General features: G+C 40.1%; 1 protein-coding gene across 4 annotated transcripts in view; it reads left to right on the forward strand.

Annotated features, from left to right (window-relative positions):
* The window catches only part of ACOT9 (acyl-CoA thioesterase 9), a 37,801-nt gene extending 15,290 nt beyond the window's left edge, over positions 1-22,511 (forward strand). For 3 of the 4 annotated variants that reach the window (XM_008170209.4, XM_008170210.4, XM_042859097.2), the window contains 12 exons: positions 1,614-1,784; positions 1,877-1,914; positions 8,001-8,084; positions 9,228-9,337; positions 12,033-12,106; positions 14,168-14,235; positions 16,016-16,127; positions 17,933-18,023; positions 19,161-19,246; positions 20,873-20,960; positions 21,138-21,288; positions 21,594-22,511. In XM_008170209.4, the coding sequence (XP_008168431.1) occupies positions 1,614-1,784; positions 1,877-1,914; positions 8,001-8,084; positions 9,228-9,337; positions 12,033-12,106; positions 14,168-14,235; positions 16,016-16,127; positions 17,933-18,023; positions 19,161-19,246; positions 20,873-20,960; positions 21,138-21,288; positions 21,594-21,682 (1,162 nt within the window). In that variant the 3' untranslated portion in view covers positions 21,683-22,511. The remainder of the gene's footprint in view (positions 1-1,613; positions 1,785-1,876; positions 1,915-8,000; positions 8,085-9,227; positions 9,338-12,032; positions 12,107-14,167; positions 14,236-16,015; positions 16,128-17,932; positions 18,024-19,160; positions 19,247-20,872; positions 20,961-21,137; positions 21,289-21,593) is intronic. The other variant, XM_008170211.4, reaches the window with a different exon arrangement.
* Positions 22,512-23,900: the final 1,389 nt, after the last annotated feature.

Raw genomic sequence — 23,900 nt, forward strand, 5'->3', positions numbered from 1 at the left:
GTAACTTCTTATGTGCTCTGTGAACTCTGATATGCACTAGAGCTGGTCAAAATATAAATAACATTTCACAATATTTTTAAAGCAGTGAAAAAGTTTTTATTTCACTCAAAATATTCTGTGAAAATTTTGGTTTCTTTGATTAAACATTTTAATCCTTTTAATATTTTTGAAAACATTTCAAAATAGGTTTTGGTGAGGGGGAAAAAGCTCTCTCTCTCTCTCTCTCTCTCTCTCTCTCTTTACCGCCCCTCCTCCCCCTTTCTTTCCACTGGAAAACAGGGGTAGAGAGAGTCCAATTGTTTGAAAAAGTGTGGGGTTTTGCATTTGAAATGGCATTTTTCAGTCAAAAAACCCCACCCCCAAACTTTTGTTAGAAACTTGGGACCAACTCTACTATGCACAATGGCGCATAGTACTGTATTATAACATGCACAAAGGATCATGCTGCACATATGTGAATGGTATAGATCCATTTTGTGGCATAGATCCATTGTGAGAATTAAAAAAAAAATAGTTTGATGTGCCTGGTCCAAGAAACAGGTTAGTGTTTTAGAGAATATCTTTAGCATTATATTTGAACTCTCGTACGTTTAACAGATTTAATACCCATTTGTTATATAGATTAAGTATTGACTTTAGAAGAGTTATAAAATATATGCTTTCTAAAGTTAGGTTGCACTTTTAAGAGGAGGGAACTTCTGAGGCTCATGTAAGGAGTGATGTTTAGAGCAAGAGTTTTACCTGCCATCTGCATCTCTGCAGGGAAGTAAGGTGGGATGAGGTGTCTCCTTATTCCCCTGTACAGGCTACTTGCCTCATGGATGACAGTGTTGTGGGGAGAGCACCCTCTGCAGGAGCAGTGTGCCTTTTTCTGCATAGATGGATTAGGGAATGGATAGATTTGGTTTTCACCTTCCATCAATGTTCTGGCCAGCACAGGTGAGCTGGTATGGCAGGGAAAGTAAACTGCTGTTGGCGTAGAACATTGGCAGGTTACTTTTCTCCTGGAACAGAGTGCTGGCGGGGGATAGGGAGAAGAACTGAGGAGGGAATAGCAACGGAGTCATGGTTCCCTCTCTGGTCTCCTTACTCAAGGCAGATTGTAAAGTGATAATCTGGACCTAGTAAATGTAACAGATTTTTTATGTTGGAAGAGTTGGGCTATAGTAAATGTGAGCCATAAGAATCTGTACAAAAATCATTAGGTTAAATTATGTTTCCTTAAAATAAAGTATTTGAAATCAAGTGTTCTTTAAAGCAGCGCAGGTGTGTTTTTTTTTTTTTTTTTTTAACAGCTTTGCAGCATTCAGAATTGGACATCTATTTTTATTTAATTATTTAACTCTCTTGTACAAAGTACGCTACTTTATTTGATAAAACCATCACATCCTGTTCATTAAGAGTTTGCACGTAGTTTACTTGCTTTTACCGTTTCTGATTGTGATGTATTGTACGTCTCTGTTCCTCTCATGACGTGTGATCCCTGGTATAGTATATACTTTTTTCTCACTGCTGCTGTTTTGTTTGTTTAAACATTGATCTACAGCATGGCATATTTTGGGGAGAGTTGCATCCTGTATTCTGCTGATGTTCTCAATTTCTTTTCTTCCCAGTGACCATGTGCAAGCAATGCATGAAAGAAAAGACCTACATATTCTATTGGCCAAACAGCAGGAAGACTTGCCACCTAGGAAAATGAGTGATAGCTACATAGAGGTTATTTTACCTCTAGGAAGTCAACCTGAATTAAGAGAAAAATATCTGAATGTACATAATAGTGTGAGGTAACAAGGCAATCATTTTATGCATGTGGAAAAATAAAAATTGCTTATCTACTGTTAATGTAGTAGTTGAATTCTCATTATTTATGTCCTAGGTTTGGAAGAATTCTTGAAGATCTTGACAGCTTAGGAGGTATGTTACTATACCTATGTTTAATGCAAATCTACTGTTACTGTATTAGAACAAGAGATAGCAAATGTCTGTTTGAAGATGTAGCTATTGTATTGTTTGGAATGAATTACTTCAGAACAATATACAGTAAAAGCTTTGTTATCCGGCATGTTGGGAGAGTTGGGGGTGCTGGTAATTAAAAAATTCTTGTTAAATAAATAAGAGGGAGGGAGTTTGGGTGTGGGAGGCGGTTGGGGCACGGGAGAGGATGCAGGGCGCAGGCTCTCAGAGGGAGTTTGGGTGTGGGAGGGGACTTGGGGTAGGGGGTTGGGGCACTGGAGGGGGTGCGGAGTGCCGGATCCAGGCGGTGCTCACCTTGGGTGGCGCCCCACAAGCGGTGACATGTCCCTGCTGCTCCTAGGCATAGGCGCGGCTAGGCGGCTCTGTGCACTGCTGGTGCTGCCCCTGTAGCTCCCATTGGCTGGCCAGTGTTCAGGGTGGAGCGGAGGCAGTGCGAAGAGCTGCCTAGCTGCGTCTTTGCCTAGGAGCAGCAGGGACATGTCACCCACTCCCGTGCCCCTGCCCTGAGCCCCCTCCCTCATCCAGACTCCCTCCCAGAGCCCACGCCCCACACCCCCTCCTGCACTTCAAACCCCTTGTGGCCGTTCCTCCACCTAGGAGCAGCAGGGACATATCGCCGCTTCTGTGGAGCCATGCGTAGCCAGGTAGGGAGCCTGCCGACCCCACGCCAACCGGGCTATAAACCGCACTTTCAATGAAGATCAGAAATGCTGGCTTATAGAGCTTTCTGGTTGGTAAAGTGTCGGATAACACAGCTTTGATTGTAGTATACTGATGTGTTCTGTCTGTGAGGATGTGCTACAACCTCCAGAAGAAAAATCTAATACAGTTGGAAGAGAGGAAAATGGGGTAAGGAGTAGCCAGAGGCAGAATGGTTCAGCTGCTTGCCTATGCCAAATTTAAAGAGTAGCATGCAGGTAAATGTTCCTAAAAGAGGTTTGTTTTAGATGGAATAGGAAGCTATGAAGAAAAATGCTCTTGGGAAAGGGCTGTCTGTTTTCTCCCCCCCCCCCTCCCCCCCGTGTCAGGAGTTGGTTGGAAGTCATCCCACGGGTTCCACAGTTTAGCCTGCTGTGTTTGAAATAACAGGAGCCACTGATGGGAATACCAGAGGGGATGAGAATCAGGAAACGATGGAATCACAGACTAAGGAGTGATCAGCCATGTCAACTGGAATAGGGACTTCTTATTGGATTTGGAGCTTGCCAAGAGAATGTACGGCAGCTTCATCAGCAAAGCGCAGAGCCTTCAGACCACCATCAAATCTGGTCAGAGAGCAGTCATCTGTGATTTGTGATGCTGTCTGTCTTTGGCCGTGACCCCAAGTTGGATCCTGTTGTTGACCCCCGGTGTGCTGGCTGGTTTCATATTAACCCTGGCTTATTCAAAATTGGTTCAAAAAGACCCATGAGTGGTGTGGCAAATCAAAGCCACGGACATGTGTCAGGTCAGTTATAAGAGACTGGTTTCTGATGTCAGCTGCAGACCATTTTTCATGCCACTTCAACATCAGAGAAATCTAGACAGGGCAGGTGGGTCCACAACAGGTTCCTTGAGAGCAAACATGCTCTTGAGTGGTCGAAGCGGTGTGTATATAGTGGTGTCTGGTTTGTCCTGCTCTTCTCAACCATTCTGTCTGTAGCAGCCTGATGATGTATGCGTGGAGAAGTCATGTTGCTTAATGTGGGGAGCTGGTGTTGTCGAATCTTCCCAGTTACGATGTGCATGGTTGAGTGTAGTTATGTGTCAGCCGACTTGATGTGAGACAAATGGAGCCAGAGTGGAGCACTGTATTCTGCTGCAGAATAATAGAGGGCTAAACCAAATATCGGAGAGTTTGAGCATTTGCTCCTCAGGAAGTGCTGGCCTAGAATTTGCCTAGAAGGTTGTAATGCGTCGTCACCATAGCAGTTTTCCTCAGGTGATTAAGATATGTGACCTACTTATCGAAGGTTACTCTGAGGAAAAACTGGTGGGGTTTGTGTTTCAAATGATGTTCGTTGAGAAAGATATTCAGTTTTTGGGCTGCTCTGGCATTGTAAAGATGGGAGCAGCAGGGAGATCTGAGATGAGTGTGACGGGGTCGGTCACAGAGACTCCCTTCGGACGGTCACCTGATGTGCTGAGATTACCTCTAAGCCTGTTTTCCTGCCATCTTGGGACTCCAGAAACCTGTCTTGTTGCGCGAGTTACGCTAACTTGCTGCAACACTGACCCAGGGTCTGAACCACACCCACAAAGCTGCAGACTTAACTGAAAACAGTTCAGCAAATACTCCTGTCTCCAGCATCCAGACACCCACCTCCCAAGGGGATCCAAACCCCAAATAAATCCGTTTTACTCTGTATAAAGCTTATACAGAGTAAACTCATAAATTGTCCGCCCTCTATAACACTGATAGAGAGGTATGCACAGCTGTTTGCTCCCCCAGGTATTAATGACTTACTCTCGGTTAATTAATAAACAAAAGTGATTTTATTAAGTATAAAAAAGAGGATTTAAGTGGTTTCAAGTAATAACAGATAGAACAAAGTAAGTTACCAAGCAAAATAAAACAAAACGCACGAGTCTAAGCCTAATACATTAAGAACCTGTTTACAAGTAAAATCTCACCCTCAGAGTTGTTCCAATAAGTTCCTTTCACAGACTAGACTCCTTCCTAGTCTAGGCCCATTCCTTTCCCCTGGTACAGCCCTTGTCAGTCCCAGCTCAGGTGATAACTAGGGGATTTCTCATGACTGGTAGCCCCCTTTGTTCTGTTCCACCCCCCTTTATAGCTTTGGCACAAGGCGGGAATCCTTTGTCTCTCTCTGGGTTCCCACCCCTCCTTCTAAATGGAAAAGCACCAGGTTTAAGATGGACTCCAGTTCAGGTGACATGATCACTGTAAGACCTCCTTCATTACCTAGTAGTTGGAAGACACTACATAGGAAGGCTTGCAGGTAAACAAACCCATTCACAGTTCATTGATTCTGAAGCACCCTTAATGGCTTCCACTTAACATGTTTACATCAGTAACACAAGTTTATACCTTATTCTCCTAACTTCAGACATAGAAATAATACAGGCAAACAAATGGGATGAACACATTCAGTAGATTATAAGCTTTGTAATGATACCTTACAAGAGACCTTTTGCATGAAGCATATTCCAGTTACATTATATTGACACTCATTAGCATATTTCCTAAAACATATGGAGTGCAACATCACAGTGAGAATTAAGAAGAAGTTTTGTACCTTTTCTGTTAATACAAGAACAAGAGAATACCCCAAAAAACTGAATTGCAATACATTTAAAATTGGTAAAAGGAAATACTTTTTATACAATACATAATTAATCAGTGGAACTCACTGCCACTAGATGTTATTGAATACAAGAGCTTAGTAGGATTAAATACATAATTAGACTTTTATAGGAAGAAAATCTAGAGTTACATTGGGCAGGAAATAAAATTAGAAGAGAGAGTCCCTTATGTTTCAAGGCATAAACTAACCACTAACTGCCTGGAAGTAGGAAAAAAATTCTCCCAGGGGCAGGTAATGGAGGTCCCTTTATAGGTGTTTTATACTTTCCATTGAAGTATCCTGTGCAGAAGAATGGCCAGTACCAGGATTGGATGGCTCACTGGTCTGATTTGATATGGCAGTTCCTGGGTTCTGGAGAGATTAATGAAAGAGAATAAGAGGTGTGTTTCTGAGTCGGATGCTTGAGTTATGAGGGACAGTGTGCAGGGTGGAAAAGGAGGGAGGCAGGGTACAAAAATTCATATTAAACTGGATGTTTTTCTCTCTTAAAAACAGCAGGAAATAGAGTAGTTTTGTCTGAGGAGAAAGTTGAAAAGTGGGAAGAGGGGTGTCAGTAGAAATTGTCTAGTGTGGAGAAGTAAGAGTTGTTTGGCATGGGAGTGAGACCACATATATAACAGTCCCTGAACTTTCTGTAGAGGCATTAGGTAGAGCTGAGAGCAGGAGAGGAAGTTTTTCAATCAGACTTTTCATTTACAAATCAGCATTGAAACAGTAACAAGGGACCTGGCTCTGTAGCTCAGGGGTTAGACCATTGGGTCTTGTAAACCAGGGGCTGCAAGTTCAATTCTTGCTGGGGCCTGCATAGAAGTTTCTGCCTTGGACTGTCATCTCATTGCTTGTCAGCCAGAACTAACCACCACCCACTGAGGGTACTTGGGATGTAGCTCAGGTTTTAGAGCATTGCCACTTGAATAAATGGCCCAGGGATGCTGTGGAATCTCAGTCATTGGAAATTTTTAAGAGCAGGGTAGACAAACATCTGTCAGGGATGGTCTAGATCAGGGGTCGGCAGCCTTTCAGAAGTGGTGTGCCAAGTCTTCATTTATTCACTCTAATTTGAGGATTCACGTGCCAGTAATATATTTTAACGTTTTTAGAAAGTCTCTTTCTATAAGTCTCTATAATATATAACTAAACTATTGTTGTATGTGAAGTAAATAAGGTTTTTAAAATGTTTAAGAAGCTTCATTTAAAATTAAATTAAAATGCAGAGCTGCCAGGACCCGGGCAGTGTGAGTGCCACTGAAAATCAGCTTGTGTGTCGCCTTTGGCACGTGTGCCATAGGTTGCCTCCCCCTGGTCTAGATAATACTTAGTCCTGCCATGAGTGCAGGGGACTGGACTAGATGACCTCTTGAGGTCCCTTCCAGTCCTTTGATTCTATGGTTTTCTTACTGCTTTTGTGCAGGATCATTCACATCCAGCCTTTAAAGACACTGAGATTCTAATCTTTTGCTTTGCTGCTAAAAGAGGTGGTTTGTTGCTGATAGAAGTCTGGGAACATATTTGCACTCAAAGGGGGAGGGATAGCTCAGTGGTTTGAGCATTGGCCTGCTAAACCCAGGGTTGTGAGTTCAGTCCTTGAGGGGGCCAGTTAGGGATCTGGGGCAAAATCATTACTTGGGCCTGCTAGTGAAGGCAGGGGACTGGACTCAATGACCTTTCAAGGTCCCTTCCGGTTCTAGGAGATAGGATATCTCCATTATTATTCAAAATAATACCACAAATCCCACAGTTGTCTATCTGTTCTGCCCAGCGTGTAAAGGTTTTGGTTCATGAAGGTCATATACCCAATTAGGAAATATTCATAGCTGTGGGAACCAATTTTCACGTGAAGGTGTAATGTTTTGAAACCATGCCATTCGTCGTCAGATGAATCAGCATCGCTAATGTTTTGATGGCCTTGAGCAGTTCAGAACAGAAAGCTGTCTGAAAGCTTAGTTCTAGTGAGAGTCTTGAGTTGAGTTAGACTAATTTCAGTACATTACCTTGCTGTTATTGAGGTTGGATGGGTTGCGGGTTCTGAGGGGGGGCAGTCAGGGGGCGGAAAGTGGGAGGGGGTGGATGGGGGCGGGGGCCAGGCTGTTTGGGGAGGCACAGCCTTCCCTCCCTGGCCTTCCATACAGTTGCGCAACCCCGATGTGGCCCTCGGGCCAAAAAGTTTGCCCACTCCTGCTATACAGCAAAAAATGGTGTGTTCTTAACTTGTGTTAGCTATTTCAGGTTACAGTAGCAGTGAAGACATGGCAACTTGGCATTTAACTTGGGTTAGGAGCTTGAATTAAAGCCTATAGGAGAGCCTGGGGATGAACTCAAGCTGTTAACCTGAGTTACTGCTATTTTAACTAACCTGTATTAAGAACAAACTTTTTTTATTTGCAGTATATGCATACTCTCAGTTACAAAAATCTCCATCATGTCAAAACAGTATAAACACTTAAAATGATCCAGTGCAGTGTGAAATTGATCTAAGGAGTGGGTATACTTGAATGATCATACCAAATTATCTTGCTCTGGGTGATAAAGTTTTGTAAGCAGATTAAATTACTTTAGTCATTAACCCTCCAGGATGTAGTCTTGTTTGTCCTCAGTTTTGTTTGAACTGTACATGTGCCCTACATTTTGTATCACAATGACTACATTGTGAAGCTTGTTCCACTCTTTAAAATCCCTTTTAAAATATATGGAGAACAGATAACTTTGATCTCTCCACAGTTCTCATTTGTTACACTCACACGAAACATGAAGCTTCTCAGAGATCTCCTTTGTCAATAGTTACAGCCCTGGTGGATAAAATTGGTAAGTGGTCATTTGATCAACTGAAAAATGGTGGTCTGTTCTATGAACACTTAGTAATTAACTGCTTATCTCCAGCAGAAACTGATTTCTTCCTCCTTTGTTTATGTGAAATTGTTTGGTGTTAATTCTGATATGTTCTCCTTAGATACTATTCTGCCTTTTCTGATCCCTTTCCTTCTAAAAAGTGAATATTTCATCTTTCTGTATTCAGTTTTGCATCAATCAAGTCAGTCTTCTAGATATTGACAGGCCAGTGTTGCTTGTCTTCCAAGAAAGAGGCTTATAGCAGTGTCACTCAGCTTTGATTTTGTACAGTACGTAACCAAGCACACTAATGGTACTTAAAAAATAATAACTTAGCTCTTATATAGCACTTTTTATCTGTAGATCTCAAAGTGCTTTACAAAGGATGTCCATATCATTATCCTCCTTGTACAGATGGGGAAACTCAGGGACAGAGAGGTGAAGTGACTTGCCCAGGGTCACCCAGCAGCCTAATAGCAGAGCCGGAAATAGAGCGGAGTTCTTCCCTTTTCACTATGTATATATAATCTATTAAACCATTTTAAAAAAAGATTAATTGATTAACTCTAATTGTCAATTATGATGACCTGCTGCCATCTTGTGACACCAACAGTGTGTATGTGAGTCCATTGCTGATGATTCTAAACTAGAACTAATCTTGATTTAATACCAGAATAAATTTGCTGTGTGAACAGGAAACACTGTGGCCCTCATTCTTTACCACATCAGAGCTGCATTTTGGGTTTGTCTGCAGGGAGCCAGTTTATAGGGCTGCAGGGAGCCAGTTTATAGGGATACAGGGAAAGACCCTTACACCAGTGGAGGATGGTGTGTAGTGGAACTTTACTGTAGCCTGTCATGCTGTTTCCTTCTGTGTGCTGCTTCTTCCCTTTATGCTGATGTTAGGAGGGGTGGCAGGTATAGAAGCTGGTTGAGCTTCTTCCACCAGCAAAGAGTTGCCCTGCACTGGGTGCAATACTGACTGGCCATCTCTAGCTATTTTATGGCCACTTTGTGCTGGATACTCAGTGTGAAGTGGCCTAGGAGAATCCATACCCTTTCTTTTTAAATACTAAACTTCAGTTATCTTGCTCTAACACATTGTCATGTGTATTCTAGATTTGTGCAAGAAGGTCATATACCCAGATTGTGATATCAAATTCACTGGAAATGTTTCTTGGGTTGGGAAGACCTCAATGGAAGTGAAGATGCACATGCTTCAGGCTGGGGTCAGTGACTTCTATTTTTTCTATAGCAGAAAACTCTCTTCATTTCTCCCAAAATACCTTGGACACCTCAGAAGGAATTATGAGTGATAACATTAGAAACCTAAATTACACTGAGGGTATCATCTGTTTTAGAAGGGCTACCAACCCCTGTGCTTCAGGAACTAAATGACTACCAGTGGTCTAAGATTAAGAATATACTTCCCTGTTTTCTCCTTTCCAAAGCATAGTTGTTTATGGTAGGTGTTTTATATCTTCCACTGAAGTACCTGGTACTGTTGGAGATGGACCATTGGTCTAATGCAACATGGCAGTCCATAAGCCCTTCTTTTCTCCTCCAACAAAGGTGTCCTCCCTGCTTTTTGGAAATGTTTTCTTCTTTATTTTAACATCAAAAGATACCCAGATTAGAATGCCAGAGTTTAGAATTGATATTGAAATGGGATATCATAGAAATTTAAGGCTGAAAGGGACTTCATGAGGTCATCTAGTCCAGCCCCCTGCATTGGGGCAGGACCAAGTAAACCTAGACCATCCCAGACAGGTGTTTGTCTAACCTGTTCTTAAAAACCTCCAATGATGGGAATTCCACAACCTCCCTTAGAAGCCTATTCCAGAGCTTAACTATCCTTATAGTTAGAAAGTTATCCCCGAGATCTAACCTAAATCTTGCTTCAGATTAAGCCCATTACATCTTGTCCTACCTTCAGTGGACATGGAGAACAATTGATCACCGTCCTCTTTGTAACAGCCCAGGAAGGGAGAGTAGTTATTTAAGTTAAGGGCCAATGCTGGCACAAGAACAAAGGGATATAAGCTAGCCATCAATTAGTTTAGTCTTGAAATTAGATGGTTTCTAACTACTAGAGGAGTGATGTTCTGGAACAGCTTTCCAAGGGGAGTAGTGGGGGCAAAAATCCTAACTTGTTTTAAGACTAAGATTGGTAGGTTTATGGAGGGGATGGTATGATGAGATTGCCTACAATGGCCTATGGCCTGTCTGCTACTGCTATTAGCAAATATCTCCAGAGTCCGGAGATGGGACTCTGGAGGGGGAGAGCTCTGAGTTACTACAGAGAATTCTTTCCCAGGTGTCTGGCCAGTGGATCTTGCCCACATGCTCAGGGTTTAACAGCTCACCATATTTAGGGTCAGGAGGAATTTTTCCCCAGGTCAGACTGTTGTGGGTTTTTTTTTTTTTGTCTCCTCTGCCGTGTTGGGCAGGGATCAGCTGCTGGTTTGAACTAGCAGAAATGGTGGATTCTATGTAACTTGAAGTCTTTAAATCAAGATTTAAGGACTTCAGTAACTCAGCCAGAGGTTATGGGCCTACCTCAGTAATGGGTGGGTGTGGTTGTGGCCTGCAGTGTGCAGGAGGAGAACTGGATGATTCTGGTGGTGCCCTCTGGCCTTGAAGTCTCTGAGTCTATGTGGGTGACAGCCCTTAGCACATTTGAAAACCATTATCAGGTCCCACCCCCTGTCTTCTTTTCTGAAGATTAAACAAGCCCAGTTTTCTAACCGTTCCTCAGAGGTCAGGTTTTGTAAACCATATCATTTTTATTGCTCTGCTAGTCTCTCCACATCTTTCTTAAAGTGTGGTGCCCAAAACTGGATACAGTAGTCCAGCTGAGGCCTCACAGTGCCAAGTAGAGCAGTACAGTTACCGCCCATATTTTATATATGACACTCCAATTAATACACCCCAGAATGATATTAGCCTTTTTTGTAAATGCATCACAGTGTTGACTTGTATTAATTTTGTGATACATTACAACCCCCCTCTCCCCCAGATCCTTTTCAGCAGCACCACTGCCTGGTCAGTTATTCCCCTTTTTGTAGCTGTAATTTAATTTTTTTCTTCTTCCTAAATGTAGTACTTTGCACTTGCCTTTACTGAATGCCATCTTGTTGATTTCAGACCAATTTTCCAAGGTATTGTGTTGATATGTTCTAGTGTGTAAAATAACTTGACTTTTTAGCATTGTAAGACAGATAATTCATGAATGTCACTGGAAACAGTGTTGAAATAAGATACTTTAATTGGAGTACAGTTGATCTACAAAAAATATACCTGGCTAAATAATGGAAAAAATATTTATTAGTAACCATTTAGTGAAAAGCTGCCAATGAATATGATGTATTATTCACAATTAATTATTTGTCCAGCTCCATTACAAAATACTAATGTGGCAATTGAATTGTTCAAAATACATCCTACACGTCAGAAAAACAAATATAAAAACCCAGTTTTGATCCAGTTTATCTCTTAAAACTAATGGCTGTACTGTGCAACTGTTAGTGGATAAGGGATTATCTGTTACTAAATGTGTCATTCCTCTCTGTGCTGGCATTAGGTAGCCAAGTCTGCAGTGATGATGGATTGTTGTCGTGGTATTTTTCCATGGGGTTGTTTGGGAATGGAAGTGGGAACTAATTGGTAACTAGAGTTGTTGCCATTTTTTATACTAATTGTATAACTTGTATCATTGCTAAATAGTTGCATGGCAGTTCTGCTGAAATAGAATATTATGCTGAGCCCTTCTCGCGTCTTAGGTCCATTGCAAGAGAACTGGAAAGGGGTGAAATGTGAAAGCAAACAACATCTTAATTGCATTATTAGTATGAACTGCGTGGCCTGTTAAACAATGTCACTTTTTTGTAGAGATTAAAACTGGATTTGTTTGTCCTGTTTTAGTTACATGATGGTACTTACAGCCCTGTGTTAGATGCAACCTTTGTCATGGTGGCCCGTGATCCAGAAAACAAGAGGTAATTTATCTGTGTGGGACACTAGGAATACCAGATTGTTGTTGTTGGAAAGTGGCAAATGCTCTAACTTTTACATGTGCTTCAGTTATAAGTAAATCATACACTTGCCTTTTTTTTTTTTTTTGGTTAGGAAATAGGCAGTATATTTTCAGGTTCTTTTGGGGAGAGCTTGAGGGAGAGGAGGTCTACAGTTAGCTTCTCAGAACTGTATAGAGTATTGTTAGTAGTTTTCAAACTATAATTTGGTATTTGACCCATTTCTAGAAATGGTGTTTCCCTGAATTTAAACAATAGACCTGATTAAAACACGCCAGAAGGAAAATTCATCTGGAACCCACCAGGAATCTACTGTAACCATGAGAACTAATTGGTCCCTGTATCAAGGGAGGGAAGGGCTGATCCTCAACTTGTAAATGGTCACTCACGAATATAATTTTAATACCATACTGAAAATTCTGGGAGTTCCTTAGAGGACTCTGTCAACCCAAACTTGTGTAACTAATAACTAGGACTGTTAATGATTTTGAAGGAATTTCAAAATTCTAATTTACATTTCCCCATCTTGCTGGTTTTACTTCCCACATATTATTTTGCTTGGTCATTTAAAACAAACAAACTGATCTTTTCTCTTTTGGCCTATAGGGCACTAGCATTGCTGTGGGAGGTTTAACTAAAACGTCTACTTCTTCCCTGTTTAATTTGCAATTTTCAAAAATCTTAAATCTTTCTATTCATAATAGGTCTAACAACTTCTTGTGTGCGTAATAATAGAAAAATATTTTTGTGATTTAAAATAATTCGGTGTCCTTGACATAGTAATATGGTCACATGTTTATTTTTTCAAGTTTATAATGCATCTATCCTATATACTTAAATGGGTCCTGTGGCTGTAGTATCTGAGTACCTTACAGTCTTTAATGTATTTATCCTCACAACACCCATGTGTGGTAGGAAGTGCTATTATTCCCATTTTACAGACAGGAAAGTGATGTACAGAGAGAGTAAGTGACTTTACTGAGATCAGAGAGGATGGCTGTGGTAGAGTAGGAATTGGCCATGGGCAACCTAGGTTCTAGGCTAGTTCTCCAGTCAGTGTACCATCCTTCCTAACCTCATATCTGGGTAACTATATTCCAAAAAATAAAACATACAAAATAATATAAAAAGACCATTTCAGCCCAGCTCTGTCCTCTGTAGTCAGAGAACAGAAAGAGAAAACCTGGACTTTGCAGCATGCTTGGAAAGTTAGCAAATCTGGGGAACAGAGAGAAGCTGCCTCAGCAGTGTAGCATGATGCAAACATAGCATATATGTATCTTTTTGTATCCAGTCTGAACATAATGTAACAATTTAAGAACAGAAGTAACTTCTCCAAATTATGGAGAGGGAGGGCTCCTAAGAGTAAACAGTCATCTTGCTTTGTGAAAGATTCGTATGTTAATTTGATCTATATAATTAGGCATTGTAGATTTGTGCAGCACAATAAACAAATGAATTGGACTGTAGGCAGCTTGTAATGTTCTTATTTGGTAAGCTGTATGTGTGGTAAACAGCTTTTGGTTGCTGATAAGGCCACTGCTGAAATGAATAGATTACGGCAGAAGACTTGCTACAGGTTTTTTCAAGTTCTTTCATTTCATTATTTTAGGCAACTATTTAGACAAATTTAGACATTATTTTAGACAATCCTAGATCACAGCTTGAATTTACTGTACTTCTGAATGGTTTCAGTCTGCAGTAATCTCTTATATGAAAATTTGGTCATCATTTAACTTTTTAAGAAGTATAAATGCTATGAGGACTCATTTTTAATTCTACTAGAGAACTGTTAACAAAGTCTGAGATCTGCTGAGCAATAAAGCCAATGGGTGGCCTTCCGGTGTCACCAGCCACCCATGAAACGTATTTATTTCTTTAGATGTCATCTTATCTGGGATAAAGCTATGTCTTTCTCTCTTAGATTGTATGTGGACGAAGAAATGTCTATTGATCTTTCCCCTGTGTATTTACATGACAATTTTTTCTAAAGCATATCACTTTAAAAATAATTCATATCCATAGGTCAGCATTTGTTAATCCATTAATTCCTGAGGGCCCAGAGGAGGAAGAAATCTTCAGGAAAGGAGAATGTATGTAATACTTCATGTATACTTTATGGTAGTGGAAAACTGTATAGATTCATTGCAGTGACCGAGAGAGCGCAAAGTTCAGAAATTCTACTAGCAAGAGTTGCTCTTAATTTATTTAAGATCAAATTTACTTCCACCTCACATACCTGCTAGTACCTTGAGATTAGTCCAAACCATGAATTTTGAATCTGGATTTTGAAACATTTTCCCCCTCACCTTACCTCAGATACAAGGTTTTGTTTTACACCATATCTAGTAGTATCAGTTTTAATACGCTATTGTAGTACTTCAGAAATACTGAATAACTAAACTGAGAGTAAGGAAACTGTAGATATGTTAATTAAATAAATCATACTTCCTGAACTGCTGCATCTTGTCTTGTGTTCATATTTGGTCTGTGGCACACTGAGGGCTATACTATCTAAATTGAATCACATAATATCTTACCAATTAAAGCCCCTATTTAGGACAACATTTAAGCACATGCTTAACATTAAGTTTGCACGTAAATCTCAGTGATTTCAATTTTCGGTGCTTTAATCTTTGGATGACCAATTTGACACTTTAGAGGGGCCTGATTTTCAACAACTGGGTGCTTCTGAAAATAGAGCTCTTTCAGGTATCTCAACTTGGGCACCCAAAACCGTAGGCAACCAAAATGACTAGTTTTTGGACTGTTCCTTTATATCCTGAGTATATTTCACTGCACAAGACATAAAATAGAGAGGAAGTCATTGTTAGCTTTCTGTATGTGCATGGTAAATCTTTGGGGTTTGTGGCAGCATGTACTGTGTATGACTGATTTTTTCTTTTTCTTACTCACCCTTGGTGACTTTTTTATTTCATTACAGTTTGCTTCACAAATACCTTGTTTTAGAGGAGTTCAAAACTGCTCTGAGTTAAAATAGACAACTGAGTTAAAATCTGAAAATTATGGGCTGCCATAACTGGTTTCATCATAACTCATGTCCTCATAAATTTGGTTCTTTGTACCATATACACAGTAACCACACAAGTTTGTGGGGAAATCCAAATGCATGAGCAGCTAATTAACTGAACCACAGAAATGCTATTGAAAGAGATATGAGGGATGGGTTGCAGTATCAGGACCCTTGGAACTTGTCACGATAAAGCCAACTTTAAAAAAAAAAAAAAGTATAAGGTACAGATCCTTGCGAAAGCCTCGTTACATTATGTTTTTTAAAGTCCCCTGTTTTGTTTATTTTTGAAGGTGTACAAAAATAAAATACCAGGAGACTCTTAAAAGCTCCTTTTCCCCAAAAGTTCTACATTATCTTTAGTAAATAATTAAATTATATACTGCCAATGATACAAAAAGTAGAAATGTGTCACACACTATTCAGTTCCTTTGCATTTTTTAGTATGAATCAATCTGTACTGGTTAAATGAATATCCTAGTATGCGAATAATGGGTCTGCGGTACATTGCTGTGTTTATAAGACCAACAAATTCTGTTGGCAAACCAGCTAAGTGACCATTTCAAAATAAAGCACTTAAATAAAATGTATGGGTGAAATCCTAGCCCCAGTGAAGTCAGTTACAAAACTTCCATTGACTTCAGTGGAGCAGATTACACCCTATATTTTTTCTTTAATGCAGACAAATATTAAAATCAAATTTCTAAGTCTGACTGTGAATACAAAAATCACTTACTCTGGTGATGAATTTTAAAATGGAGAGGAGTTGACCCCTTTGTAAAACAATTTAAAACCAAGTGATGTTCTGCAATCTTTGTGCTCAATGAATTTTTTTTCTTTAGTGAACAAGATAAGGAGGGTTGATTTCAGCACAGCATCCTTACTGAAAATGGCTCCCACTGCAGAAGAAAGAACCATTGTTCATAACATATTCCTTAATACACTGGACACAAGGCAAGTAGGGGAAGAACTAATAACTTGCAAGAAGGGACGGTAATGTGGCAGTTGAATGCTCAGTTGTAAGGGTTGAAGGAATGCAGATACTTTTTGCTTCCCTATCCCATCACTTAAACACTTGGATGCTGTCTCCTGTACCTGGGATACAGGCACAAAGCACCATCAATGTGCTGGTATACCACATATGTTCCCGAATGGAATTTTGTGCCATCCAAGAAAGCTAATGCTATGCAGCAGCTGCAATCAAGAATAAAACAACAAGGTTACAGTAGATGGCTTCTGAGAAAGCAGCATAGAATAATCTTAAGAAAAGGATTAGTCATGCTTAACCACAGGAAGGAATTTAACCCCCTATGGGGCTCTTGGAGCTATTGCACTGGCATTGCAGTCTTGTGCCTTAATAACTGTCTAGACTTCTAAAGGGAAGAGGTGTTCCTTGGCTATAATAATATTTTTCATCTGCTGATCCAAGAGTGTTGGAAACATAAATTCTGGCACCCTGTGAGACTTACTACTTAGCATACTAATTTTACAGATTATGAGGGGGCTGGGAAATAGAGATACAGAGATATTATGATTTCTAGACAAGAAAACCAGAATGAAAGATTTAAAAAAATGTGATGGGGGCAAATAATCTGAAAAGAATTAGAAAAGATTAAGAAGTGAAGGGATGATAATAGAGAGAAAAGAAAGCTGAAAATATAATTCTTGTACAATTAGTAATATTTTTAATCTGAAGTGAAACGAGACTCTGGAAAGACAGCAGGAAACTCAAAGTAAGATACAGAAAGTGAAGTGAGAGAGAGGAGGAAAGGGAAGGACAAAAAAGGGTAAGGGAAACATTTTATTACCATTTGTATTTTTAGGTTGTTTTTTTTTTAAATCCCTCTATCTGCATGATATCTTTAAGCTTTCTGAAGGAGTAGCTGCAGAGTTAGACACGTGCACTCACACAGAGCCAGTCTTGAACTAACTTTATTAATACAAAGCAGGAATAACAGTACACAAGAAAATTCTGTAATGTCTAAAGAAATAACATTAGAGGAGCTCTTATTTATTCCAATATCTTAAAATTAGTTTTTAACATGGTTGAAATTTTCAAGACTACATAGTGGATTTAGACACATCTTCCATTTAAAATTAGCAGATGTATGTGTAAATCCCCTAGACAAATTTGCAAATCTTAAATTATGTATCTGTGATTAATTCATCTGACATTTTGCATCTTCTTATACCCTAATACAGTGGTTTTCAACCTTTTTTCATTTGAAGACCCCTAAAAATGTTGAGTGTAGGTGCGGACCCCTTTGGAAATCTTATAGTCTGCAGATCCCCAGGGGTCCACGGACCACAGGTTGAAAACTGCTGCCCTAATAAAAAGGGGAAGGACTTGCTTAGAGAGTGTAGAATGGGTTTTTATGGTTGGCTGGGGTTTTTTGCTAGTTAAATTTTTCCGGTCTTATGAGCAATGGTTCCCCATAAGCACATGCATAAACATTTTGAGCATCAGAGCCTAACTTTACTCATGTGAACAGTCCCACTGAAATGATCCACTTAAGTTAAATATGAGCATACATGTTTGAAGGACTATGGCCTTAGACTAGACACTTGCATTAATCAAGTTGTGGTTTTCGAGGTCTGTCTGAAACAGCATATGTTTCTTCCATTTTTTCCATTTGAATCCTGGCTTGCTTGGTGTGCGTACACACACAAGTGGTTTTTCTATTTTTGTGGTTGTACCTTGTTGAGCACTGTTAAAGCTGGATATTGAATGTATTGCCTAAAACCCCTTATTTCTACAGGACTGTAAGTTTTCGGAGTCGTGTGCTACCACCCAATTCAGTATGGATGGAAGATGCAAAACTTAAGGGCTTGGAGATCTGCCATCCTCAGGTATTTGAAGGAATACTAATGTGTTACCAAAGTCATAATGAATGAGTTATGAATCATCTTTAAGGTTGGAGGATCTAAGACATTTAACTTGGGCTTTTTTGTTTTTTACTCTGACGTTTAAATATAGTTCTAAATGTAAGAGTTTTAGCATTTCTTTTTATTTATCAGAAGAGATATCTTATGTAAAGAAATTCCTCCACAGACACCTGAGAACAATGGGTGTTGATCAAGAGACAGTATCCATCAGTGTTAGTCTTAGGGTTGCCCCCCATCTAGTTTTCACCCAGACAGTCTGAGTTTCGGCTTGTGTATCTGGGTGCCATTTAACAAGCCCTGATGTCTGTTTTTTTTTTTTTTTATCTGGGGGGGAAGAGGCAGAGCAGGAGGCGGGGCCTCGGGGGTCTGATTACCAGCCATTAGAAAGGTGGGAACCCTAGTTGTCTAATTTGAGAGCACAACATTTTGACTGAAGAGTTCATATTGTTTTAACAGCTTTTGTCTGCCATGAATAAGATTCTTTTAAAATTAGCATTTGAATATATCAGCTAGGGTCACAGATTTGTGCAATGCAAACCCTAAAGTTACAAAGGTTTACCTTTAGGGCTCAGCAAATGTACAATTCCAGTAGTACAAATACAAAAGTGAAAACACCTGACAGATTCTTCAGTGTGTGTTTAAGATGGGCTGACCACAATTTTTTTTTTTTTTTTTTAATTTTTATAGAATCAGAGAATATCAGGGTTGGAAGGGACCTCAGGAGGTCATCTAGTCCAAGACCCTGCTCAAAGCAGGACCAATCCCCAACTATTTTTTTTTTTGTCCCAGACCCCTAAATGGCCCCATCAAGGATTGAACTCACAACCCTGGGTTTAGCAGGCCAATGCTCAAACCACTGAGCTATCCCTCCCCCCAATCCATTTTGTTTTGGATGAGTTGAGCTCTTAAGAAGTAAGCACGCTGAATCATTTAGACATCTATATATGTTTTAATTGTGCTGTACAGCTGCCAAATACTCATTATAGGAGCTATGTATAATCCCATAAACAAGAATACAAATGAACCTGACAGGCTTTACTACTGTGTTGTGTGAGTACATGCATATTGTTGTCACTTTGCTGTTCGTGTTTCTAAATGCAGGAGCGAAACATTTTCAATAGAATCTTTGGGGGGTTTCTCATGAGGAAAGCATTTGAGCTGGGATGGGCTACTGCCTGCAGCTATGGGTGAGTTTCAGGTTTTCAGTATTTGTGTATTCCAGAATATTTTGTGTGTTTATTAATGGGATAGGGGGAACTGACCTACAAAATAACAGTTCAGCAGTCAATGGAAAATATGTATAGTTGGGATAGAAAAGGGTTTGATGTTTGAGTGGCTATTCCAACAGCAGGGCACGTCAGCTGTAACTTTAGCCTAATCTGGGTCAGAACAGACTTTTCATTAAAATAACTCTAAATTTGCATACCAGACTCTTGAAGCTCAGATTTTACAATCAGTTTCTGGGAAAATATGTAACTGATAGAATTTTGTTTTATTTTTAAAGTGCCTTTCTGTGCTACTATCACTAACTCTTGGAGATACACACACTAGCTAAAAATGTCAAATATGGGTTCTTGTAGGTATTACATCTTTTAACATCTGTGATTTGATGAATGGTTTATGAACTTTACCTTATAGCCACTTACTCTTAGAAACCTGACTAGGTCCCTGATCCTGCAAACACTTAAAACCTGTCCAACTTTAAGCACATGAGTAGCCCCACTGAAGTCTGTGGGACTACACATATACTGAAAGTTAAGCGCATGTGTAAGCTTTTGCAGGAGTGAGGCCTGAGTGAAGAGGACTAGACAAACCAAAAGTGGCAGAAAATTGTGTTTTGACGCTAGTATAGTGGTTCTCAAACTTTTTTTTTTTTTTCCATGGACCACTTGAAAATTGCTGAGGGTCTCGGTGGACCACTTAGATCTTTCCAAATGTTGTTTGTACCATTAGCTAACTATTGTAAAGCCCTTTGGAGAAAAGCACTATATAAAAAAACTTTAATAATTAACATTTTTTGGTTCTACAAATAAAAGCACACAACTCACATTTTAATATCAGTAATCTTACCTTTCTAATGCGATGGATGTGTCCTCTCTCCCCCGTCGCAGGAGCCCCCGAGCTGGGGCTGGGAAGAAGGGGGGTCTCTCCCTCTCCCACCCCTCTCCCCCGCCATGGCAGCCCCTGAGCTGGGGCTGGGAAGGAGGGGGGGCTCCCCCACTGCAGCAGCCACCAAGCTGGGCTGGGAAGGAGGGCCGTCTCTCCCTGGCAGCCACAGCCCTGGTATGGGGAAAGTCGCCTATTTCTCTGGCTGCCGCAGCCCTGCACATCCCAAATTCCACCCACCCCCTCTTCTCACCCCACTGCCCCCTCCCACCTACCCCCTGCGCGGCTCCACTGATTAGGTGGGTGGCCCTTAATTTTCTTGTGTGCGGTTGCCCAGGCGCGCACCTTAGAGGGAACTATCCGTGGACCACCTGAATGGAGCTCGCGGACCACTGGTGGTCCACAGACCATAGTTTGAGAACCTCCACTCTAGTACATAATGTTGCTATAGTATGTGGTGTAGTAGAAGAGGATGGGAGCCAGTACTGTGGCAGGAGTACATGCATCACCTCTGTGCTGGCATTCCCTCAGGATATTTGTTTTCTTCTTGGCACCCTGGCAGTATTCTTTAGCAATTCTTACTGTTTTTTATATTTATGTGGCTCAGTTTCAGATAAATTTTGCATTAAAGATAATTGAAATTGTTTTAACTTGTGCAGAGACAAGTAGCTGCTCTTGAATACTAAGTGCCTTTTTTTTCTCTACAGAGGTTCCAGACCTTATGTAGTAGCTGTAGATGATATCATGTTTCAAAGACCAGTTGAGATTGGATCCCTGTTACTGCTTTCTGCACAGGTAGGAGTTGGTCTCTTTTCAAACAGCCATAAAGCTTATTCAGCTTGATGTCTTCATTATCAATCATTGGCAATGAACAACGAGTTATGAAAGTGGTGGAATTAACTCTTCTTCCGTCGTGTCCCCTTTCTTTGGTGTAAATGATAAAATAATAACTGTGTCCACTGTTCTGTCTAGGTTTGTTATACAGAAGAAAACTATATCCAGATTAGAGTACACAGTGAGGTTTATGATTCAGATACCAAAGAGCACAAGACAACCAACGTCTTCCATTTCACTTTTATGTCAGAAAGAGAGGTACCACAGATTGTCCCAAAAACATATGGTGGTAAGTGGCAATTTTAATGCATCTCATTAAAACTTTGTTCTTGGAAGGGAAAGACCTATTTTCTGTCTGCTGGTGGAGCATGCTTAATTTTTAATAGACTACTACTACTAGTAGAGTAACACAAAAAATGTCCCTTCATGCTAAACTGTATTTATTCTATACCCTGCCATAATGCAAATGTATTTCATATTGCTTCTCAAACTTGGTCTTCTGTGTAGTGCCCAGTACACTCCAGAGGCTGTGTTTTTAAAGTGACCCTTTTTTAAAAATACTCTTATCTCTTTTCTTTCTTCCTGTCATTTCAGAGTCCATGTTGTATTTAGATGGGAAGCGGCACTTCAGTGCCACCACGAAAGAAACCGGAGAAGTGGAGAAAACTATTGCAGCACCATAGCAAATTGTTAGCTTTGGAGAAACCTCTGTCAAAGATTGCTAGCTTCCTATGCACAGTGTATCAGTAATGGTATTCCTGCTCTTTAATGCAGTGTGGTCATCAGTGTAGGCATATTGGAAAGTGGTCTGTTTTTGTACAAAAAGACAATTATTTAGCACTATTTATACAACTAGCTGTAGGCTGACTGTGATATTGTACAGCTTTCCCCTCTACTCTCCCTTTAGAGCTTCCACAGTTAAGATGCATAGCTTCTTAAAATTCTGCTCTGACAGGCTGTTCATGTTAGCATAGAGGGATGAAAACTATAGTCCAGAAAACTTTAAAGGGATACTACCATAGAGAAGTCTCAATTTTGTCACCATTCCCATCTCTTCTCTCCTACACACACTTGTGCTTCTCATTATGGTCCCGATACAGGAAAGCTATCATCTCTCTAAAATGATGGCTGCTGATGTTGATATCCTGTTTGATCATTTGTGTGCAAATCTGACCCAGGATCCTGTGTAAGTTAAAGTCAGCCTCCTGTTGGTTCTTGGGAACAGGTGCATCTGGGCAGCAGAAGGACAGTGTGATGTGCACATCTGTTTTATGTAAACATAATCTTTGCAATCGTGTGTATTTGTCTGCTGATGGGATCTCACAAGGTTGCTGCAGTCCTTGTTTGAAGGATTGATGATGTGTGTTTCTTACTTCTTTTGAGGACAAACTATTTTTTATAATGAATGAATTGGCTAAATGTGAAGTTTACAGATATCTGTATGTGGGAGATCCCACCAATACTGTATACTCCTTTTTGAATTCTTTTATATAAGTGGTTCAGTGAACAAAAGATGACTAGGGCAAATTCCTGAGAGAATTATTCCCGAAAGCCTTTAGGCTAAATATAGTACAGATGCTATTGGCAGAGTGCTGTGTACGTGTGGAGGGGAAGGCGGGTTTTTTAAGAACAGAGCATTAGGTTCCAGCTGATAAAATGTGTGGCTGCCACAAAGGTTGGTGGAGAGGTAATTAATGAGGATAGGGCAGTCATACAAAGCAGTCTGGATCACTTTGTAAGCTGGACCTATTCAAACAAATGCATTTTAACACAGACAAATGCAAGGTCATACATGTAGGAACAAGGAATGCAGGCCATACCTGCAGAATGGGGGCCTGTATCCTGGAAAGTAGTGACTGAAAAATATTTAGGGCTCATAGTGGACAAGCAATTCAACATGAAATCCCAATGTGATGTAGCAAAAAGGGCTAATAGGATCCATGGGTGTATACACAGGGAAGTAGTGAGTAGAGTAGGGAGGTGATTTTACCTCTGTATACAGCAGTAGTGAGACTCATTCTGGAATGCTATGACCAGTTTTGAAAAATTGGAAAAGTGCAGAGAAGAGCCACAAAAATTATTTTGAAAACTGAAAAGCATGCCTTACAGAGAGAGACTTAAATAGCTTAATTTGTTTAGCTTATCAAAAAGATTGAGATGACTTGATTACAATGTATGAGGAAGAAAATACTGGGTACTAAAGAGCTTTTTAATCTAGTGGAGAAATGCACAAGAACCAATGGCTGAAAGTTATACACAGAAATTCAAATTAGAAAAAAGGCACTGATTTTTAAGAGTGAGGGTTATTAACCATTGGAACAATCTACCAAGGGAGGTGGTGGATTCTTCATCTCTTGATGTCTTCAAATCCATAGTGGATGCCTTTCTGAAAGATGTTTTAGCCAAACAAGTTATTGTGCTCAATATAGGGTTAACTGGGTGAAATTCTCTGGCCTATGTTATCCAGCAGGTCAGACTAGATGATCTAATGGTACCAGCTGACCTTAAAAATCAACAAGTCTAAAGTCTTATCCCCAAAGCGATTTTAGTGTGCAGCAAGCTGGAGTGTAAATTTACATCACCATGTGGAGAAGCCATTAGAAGAAGCAAGTAATCTTGGTCTCTGACTCAGCAATCAAAAAGGGAATATGTTGATAGAACTAAGCACTATAGTAGGATCTTATTTGAGGATAAAAACATTTGAGAAATTCAGAATCCTGGTGGACTGTTCCGCTTGTAGTAAAGTCAGGCCATTGTTTTTAAAAGGAATTTAGTATAGCTCATTCCCATTAATATTAAAAGGAAACAAAATTCAACTGTACAGTGTGTTACTGTGACATTCCCAAGTTCTCCAACCTGGGGTGCCTTTCACACTGCTTTGCTGTGGAAACAACCACTCCT

The sequence above is a fragment of the Chrysemys picta genome, chromosome 1 (assembly GCF_011386835.1).
Source record: "Chrysemys picta bellii isolate R12L10 chromosome 1, ASM1138683v2, whole genome shotgun sequence".
NCBI lineage: Eukaryota > Metazoa > Chordata > Testudines > Emydidae > Chrysemys > Chrysemys picta.